Raw genomic sequence first — 7,500 nt, 5'->3', positions numbered from 1 at the left:
ACAAAGGGACAAACAAGGGAAAGCAAAACATCCACAAAAACAAAAACAACACGGCTTCCCTCCACCATGACACACCACGTGACCATACAAGGGGGCGCCACCAGTAAGGGGCGAGCACTGAGCGTACCAAATGACACGGATCCCTGCCGGTCGCCAGGTGGCAGCACATTCGTTATTCACGCTACCGGCGCGTGTCAACTCCACAGGTAGAGCTTGGTGGCTCAGTGGTTAGTGAACCCTACTCGATGAGGCGCGTTTCTTACAACAATGCGAGGCTGGCGGTAGCGAAACTAGGAAACTTTTGTCATGAACTAGCCTGCATTTGTTTCTTTATTTGGTTGAAAATTTACGTTTGTTTTGTTTTGTTGTTGCTTGTTTTGGGCTGTGACAGTGTGTGTGTATGCCTGTGTGTGTGTGTTTGTTGTTATTGTTGTTGTTGTTGTTGTTGTTGTTGTTGTTTATCATGACCGACATTGTTTCTGTCGTTTCAACAACCAAGGGGCTTGGACTACTTTGCCCCTGTGTTTGTTTGTGTGTGTGTGTGTGTGTGTGTGTGTGTGTGTGTGTGTGTGTGTGTGTGTGTGTGTGTGTGTGTGTGTGTGTGTGTGTGTGTGTGTGTGTGTGTGTATATATATATATAAAACATCAGAAATTGTGAAAGAAACAATTGAAAGTCAGCAGAGACTTTCTTCCGAGATTTGTTAAAATCTCTTAGCAGAGAAAGAGAGAAAAAAAAGTATCCCTTCACAGACAGCCTATTGGGAGCATCAGACCCTCCTCAAGGGGGACCGAGATTTACAGAGCAAAGTCCCTTTGTGGGGGACGTATCACAAGGTAATCTAGTCCTGAGGAGGACCATTGTTTTTGTACCTAGACCAGACATGTGTGTGTGTGTGTGTGTGTGTGTGTGTGTGTGTGTGTGTATGCATGCGTGTGTGCGGGCGTGTGTGTGTTTGAGCATGCGGATGCGTGCGTGCGTACTCGCTAGTGTACGTGTGCGCATGTGTGCACTGACAAATAACACTAGTTCAAGAAGGTGCATTTTTCCTTTTAGGCATTATTTATTCCATACATGACATAAACAGTGCGTTTACATAATACATGCATGCTTTTACATCAGTGGTGTCGCCATCAATTGCGTCTTCATCAATTCTGTCGTCATTAATGGTATCGTCATCAATGTGTTCTTCATTGATGGTGTTTTGATCAATGCTGTCGTCATCAATGGCGTCGTCATCAATGGTTTAATCATCAATGGTGTCGTCAACAATGGTGTCGTCTCAGCAAATTCCTGCACAGAACATGCGTGTTATTAGTTGGAACGTACCCTCAGAACTTGTTTGGTTCTTTCTTTTTTCATTTTCTTCTTTCTGGTGTATAGAAACTCACGTATTGAATAACAACAAACACCCATACCGATACAATTTCGTGAAGAAACAGAAAAGAACTGAAAGACAGGCAGGCAAACAGACAAAAACAGAAAGAAGAGAGGGCATGTTCTGTGGCGCGATGAGTCAAAGAGAGAAGCAGAAACAGAGACACGAAAAAAAGACAGAGGGAGTGAGGGAGAGAGACACACACACAGACATTGTCACCTCCCATCCCCTTCAACAACCCACCCCAAGCCCAAATCCCACTCAACACACCAACCCCTCGCCCCCTCGCCCCCTGCCCCCCTCTACCCAATCACTTACCACACAGCCTAGCAGCGCAGACTCTGCCTGGTGACGGCACGACAGGCCAAAGCCTCCACGCCGACCCTGGCGCCAAGCCTGGTCCGAGCCCCGACCACGAAAGTGTTGAGATCGCTGACGGGCAGGAAGTTGAGAATGCTGGACAGCAGAGCGCTAACGTCCAGGTTGAGCCTTGGCGCGAGGACCACAGCGATGTCCAGGATGTTGGACACTCCCAGGTTGAGACTCAGGTTGGCCAGAACTTGACCAATGTTGACTGAGGGCACCAGGGTGCGCACGTCCAGCAAGAATCTTGCAGCGCTCGTCTGAAGCATCCAGGGTTTGTTGTTTATAGCTTGTGTCTATCAATTCGTTCGTTTGTTCGTTCGTTCGTTCGTTCGTTCGTTCGTTCGTTCGTTCGTTCGTTCATTTATTCATTTATTCATTCATTCATTCATCCATTCATTTATACATTTAATTCATTCATTCATCCATCCATTCATCCATTCGTTCATTTATTCAATAATTCATTAATCAATCCATTCTTTCCTTTATTCAATCATTCATCCATCCATCCATCCATTCATCCATTCATCCATCTATCCATCCATCCACCCACCCATCCATTCATCCATCTATCCATCCATCCATTCATCCATCCGTTCATTCATTCATTCATTTATTATGAGCAGGAGGTCGTTATCAAAAGTTGATCGTCAGGGCAGGTTCAACAGTACTCACCGCAGGCAGGTTGATGGCGATCTGGGTGACGAGCTTGGTAACGGTGTTGGTAAATTCCACGGCAGATCAAAGACTATAAGACGGGAAGAAAGGTACCTATATACACTCACCGCAGGCAGGTTGATGGCGATCTGGGTGACGAGCTTGGTAACGGTGTAGGTAGATTCAGCGGCAGGTCAAAGACTACTACACGGGAAGAAAGGTACCTATATACACTCACCGCAGGCAGGTTGATGGCGATCTGGGTGACGAGCCTGTTGACCCCGGCGACGCCCAGGTTGGGCAGGTCCCTGACGATCTCCGCGACCGCTGCGCCCAGCTGCTCCACGCTCACGCTGCGCACCAGCTCCACGGCAGACACCGCCACCGCTCCTGTCACACGCGTACTTGTCAGTTAAATGCAGTGGACTCCAACTAACGAAGGGAGGTAAGTCCTCAGAGCACACGAAAATGGTACCATAGACAAGATTGAAGGAGCTTCACAGCAGAAGTGTCCACAACTCCTCTAGAACATTCAGTTGCATTTTGGTTAAAGACAGATGATACAAAGTAACGAAGGGAGGTAAGCTCTAGGACTACATTAGAATGACAAGGGAGGCTATTGCGCGAAGGCGCCATCCTATCCGCGTTTGTTCGATCATGTTCACAGCGGCCGATCTGTCCAGGCTGTTGCGTGATATTTAACAGCATCCTCCCATTTGAACTGATACCAAAATTCAATAGCGTGGAGAACAATAAGAAGCAATGAGTCAAACAGCAACTGTTATCCTCGTAACAAATGTTTATTCTGTCTGTGGAAAACCTGTTACACAATAATTGTAATATTTGCCCAGTACACACGACGATATCAAAAGACTTAGGCAGCCATACGCTGGTTTTGTTTTTGTTCAGAGCGTAATTGGCCTTGTGCTTGCGTGTACACACTAAGGGGGATAAAGCACTAACAGTTTACCTGAAACATTGGTGCCAGTTCTCAAAGCTTCCGCGAGGTTGCTGACGATGTCGGACACAAGTTGCAGCACCGTATCCACTGGAAGCAAATACGGGAGTTATTAATTCAAATATGCGAGATATTAATTCAAATATGCGAGATATTCATTCAAATATGCGAGATATTAATTCAAATATGCGAGATATTCATTCAAATATGCGAGGTTTTAATTCCAACATGCGAGATTTAATTCCAACATGCGAGATTTTAATTCCAACATGCGAGATATTAATTCAAATATGCGAGATTTTAATTCAAACATGTGAGATTTTAATTCTAACATGCGTGAGAGGTTTCCTAGCAGTTTTTAAAAGATATGATATGGTCTGAGATTACACAGACACACAAATACACACGAAAACAGACACACAAACACACACACATACACAAAAACGCACACATACACACACGCACACACACACACACATACACACACACACACACACACATACACACGCACACACACACACACACACACACACACACACGCACACACACATACATCCATCCCACCCCCCCACACACACCCCTCCCCACCGACCCCCCCCCCCCCCGCCACATGCACTCCACATGCACTCACACACAAAATGCAACTTACATAGGTCGCCCACAGTTTCACCCAAAGACCCTAGAGTGTCTTGCAGAGTTTGGCCCAGGTTGCCCAAGACGCCGCCATTCAAGAGGCCTCCGACGATTCCATTTTCACCGAGGAGGCCGCCCAGCAAGCCACCACCATCTCCACCTAGGAGGCCGCTCACGACTGGAAGGCCGCCCAGCAGTCCGCCGCCACCTCCACCTAGGAGGCCGCCCAAAAGGCTGCCGCCTCCTGAGGAACTGGCGCTGGCGCTAAAACTTCCGCGCACTGCAAAGCATAAGCCAGAATTTACATTAGTTAGTAAGTGAGTTAGTGTTTCTTTGTGTGAGTCAGTCAATCTGTCAGTCAGTTAGTGGGTCAGAGAGTAAGCGTGTTAGTGAATGATTGTGTCAGTGATTGTTGTTGGTGAGTGTCTCAGTAGGTGTGTCAGTTAGGCAATCAATGAGTCAGTGAGTGAGTGAGTCAATGCGTGAGTCAGTAAGTGAGTCAGTAACTGAGTAATTTAGTATGTCAGTGTGTCAGTGAGTGAGTCAGTCAGTATTTCAGTGAGTGAGTTAGGTAGTTAGTCAGTATGTCAGTGTGTCAGTGAGTGAGTTACGTAGTTAGTCAGTATGTCAGTGAGTGAGTTAGGTAGTTAGTCAGTATGTCAGTGTGTCAGTGAGTGAGTTAGGTAGTCAGTCAGTATGTCAGTGTGTCAGTAAGTGAGTGAGTCAGTCAGTAGTTCAGTGAGTGAGTTAGGTAGTTAGTCAGTATATCAGTATTTCAGAAAGTGAATTAGGTAGTCAGTCAGTATTTCAGTGTGTCAGTGAGTGAGTTAGGTAGTCAGTCAGTATGTCAGTGAGTGAGTTAGGTAGTCCAGGGCCGGACTACCGGGGGGGTTATGGGGGTTGCGCAACCCCCCCCCCCCTAGCCTAAACATGTACCTTACTTATTTAATTTTATTTTATTATTATTGCTTATTTTATGCCGTTTCATGCAAGGAGCGACCATTTTCCTATCTCAGAATATGACCTACCCGTCAGCTTCAGGGGGCTTCGCCCCCTGACCCCCACAAACGAGGGGGGGGGGGGGGGTGGGTTCTAGGGTTTTCGGACCCCCTCCCCCCAGCCAAAAAATAAAAATATTGGATGAGGTATGCATTTCTTTATTTTACATTGAGTTTCAATTTTTGGGGTATTAATCAGTGACAAAATCTGCTGCCTGAAACTGGTAATGATCATCCTCAGAATGCACCAGATTGCACCATTTTGCATCCTTTTTTTCAAAATTTTCCGGGGGGGCATGCCCCCGGACCCCCCTAGCAAGCTAGGCGCTTCGCGCCGTCGGCTCGGCGCTTCGCGCCTTCACACCCATATCTTCACAATATACTTTTAAAAAAAACCAGTCATAAAATGAACTGATCCGCCCCTGCCGCCAGGGGGGATGTCCCCCTGGGCCATCACTGGCAACCCCCCCCCCTCCTCTTCGCCTAGTCCGGCCCTGTAGTCAGTCAGTATGTCAGTGAGTGAGTCACTCAATCAGTCAATGTGCCAGTGAATGTCGATGACAAAAAGCAAGAACAGTTTATTGAATACTTCAGTCGCTCGAGACATCAATTGTTTTAACTTTTATGAGACATGATAAAAAATATTTTTTGTGTGACACTTACCACCAGCTTGTGCAGAAGCAATGGCGAGGGAGGCGAAGACAAGGAACAGACGCATGGTGACTGGAGTCTGCTGGCTTGGGCACTGGAACTCTGTGGGTGATTTTTTCGCAAAAGCGGTTGTAATGCCGGATTGCTTGTGTTGAGTTAAGATCCGATTTATATAGGAAGTATCGTGTGTAGTCAGTAAACACCTGTTTCTTGCTTATTTAAATTGTTGTTGTCATATCCACGCAGCATACGCAATCCGCATATTATTATGTCTTTTGTGGAGGTGCATATTTGCGCAATGTGCTCCCTTTTCTTTCTGCAGATGGGGGAAAATACTGGGAGAAAACCTGCTTTTGCTGTTGCTAGTTTTCTTATTTAAATTGTGTTTTGAGTCCTGAATACGTTATTCTTTATGCTTATGACAGCATATGATTAATTCGTTGAAATTTGTTTGGGTTGCTTATTTAGTCATAACCAGTTTGATATTGCTTCTGACCACCGCAGTGCATGTAAATCAGCGAAAATTAAACAAAACACAGACACAAGGGGCAAGATGTGTGTGTGAGTAGGAGGGGGGGGTTGTGGTTGGGGGGGGGGGAGGGGGTAGAGGAGGAGGCGGAGGTGGAAGACGCTAGGTGCCAGGTTGTACCTAGCTTCGAAAAGCTAAGTCCCCGTTGTTTCTGTTAGCAATTTAAGAACTCCTGAACACGAGGGGGAAAATAATGCCAATGTTACTGTACAGCCTTGACCAACTAGAACAGAACAACGAATTTTAAACGTTGGTGACGTCAAAAAAGAGCAACAAAAACAACAACAAAACAACCTTTACCACTCACGAAAAAAAATTCTGAAGTCAAGTTTAAAAAAATTACTTGTCTTTAGATGTAATGCAAGTCTTTCACAGCGAATTGTTGTTGTTTTTGTCTCGAAACCCAGGGGTTCATGCAAGACCGATTCAGATGTTATCGTCTGGTTTTTGTTGGGGGTTACTCTTTAAAAAATATCATTTACTTTTCAGGCGTATAACAGTATTATGAAGAAGTTTCGTTAAAACTCAGACTCTTTTACAGTTGGTATTTTAAATGTTCTTAAAAATCCTCATCTTTGACCAAAAAAAGTTAAAAATCAGTCAGGCCGTTGATTGTATTGAATGTTTTTAAATGAAAGCATGATTATCCTACATACGTGAGAGAGACCACTCATGACATAACAATATCGTTCAAACCACACGTGTGTGTATCATGTAAATGAGGTCATGTCAAGCAAGTCTGACAGGGACCTGTTTTTCCACTGCTTATGATGCCAAAGTCACCGAGACAAACGTCATTACGGAAAAAAAATTGCGCTCGCTAATTCCCCTCGACGAATTTTTAGAACTAACACGTCACGCTACACTTTCAAAAGTGACGTTTCTTTGCTTTGACGTAAGAGATTACATACTGCTTTGGAAGAGATCGAGGTTCCAAAAGAAGCGTCTTCAATGTCGCCGCCTCGACTGCGGGACGTTTTGAGTAAAATACACGTAAGTACTGTATGTAGGATAAACAGTTCAATATTTAAAAAAAAAAAACTCGTGTAAATCTGGTACGACACAGCAAGCCATGTAGTATATAGAGAATACTACATGGCTTGCTGTGTCGTTTCAGATTTACACGAGTTGGGTTTTTAAATATTGAACTGCGAGCGAAAGCGAGCTGTTCACTATTTGAAAAAGCAACGAGTGTAAATCTGGTACGACACAGCAAGCCATGTAGTATTCTGTTTATCCTACATACTGTACTTACGTGTATTTTACTGAAAATGTCTTGCAGACGAGGCAGCTAAATTAAAGACGCTTGTTTTGGAACCTCGATCTCTTCTAAAG

General features: G+C 45.0%; 1 protein-coding gene across 1 annotated transcript; it reads right to left on the bottom strand.

Moving 5' to 3' along the window:
• Positions 1–1,040: 1,040 nt before the first annotated feature.
• On the bottom strand, positions 1,041–5,778 carry LOC138945311 (BPI fold-containing family B member 4-like; the record flags this gene model as incomplete). Its single annotated transcript, XM_070316728.1, is given in 6 exon segments — positions 1,041–1,291; positions 1,695–1,999; positions 2,635–2,786; positions 3,367–3,444; positions 4,004–4,267; positions 5,649–5,778. Coding segments are annotated over 5 exon segments (846 nt in total). The 3' UTR covers positions 1,041–1,291; positions 1,695–1,702.
• Positions 5,779–7,500: the final 1,722 nt, after the last annotated feature.

Source organism: Littorina saxatilis, linkage group LG13 (genome assembly GCF_037325665.1).
Source record: "Littorina saxatilis isolate snail1 linkage group LG13, US_GU_Lsax_2.0, whole genome shotgun sequence".
NCBI lineage: Eukaryota > Metazoa > Mollusca > Gastropoda > Littorinimorpha > Littorinidae > Littorina > Littorina saxatilis.
Note: the sequence above shows the minus strand (reverse complement) of the source record. Positions and strands in the feature narration are given on the sequence as shown.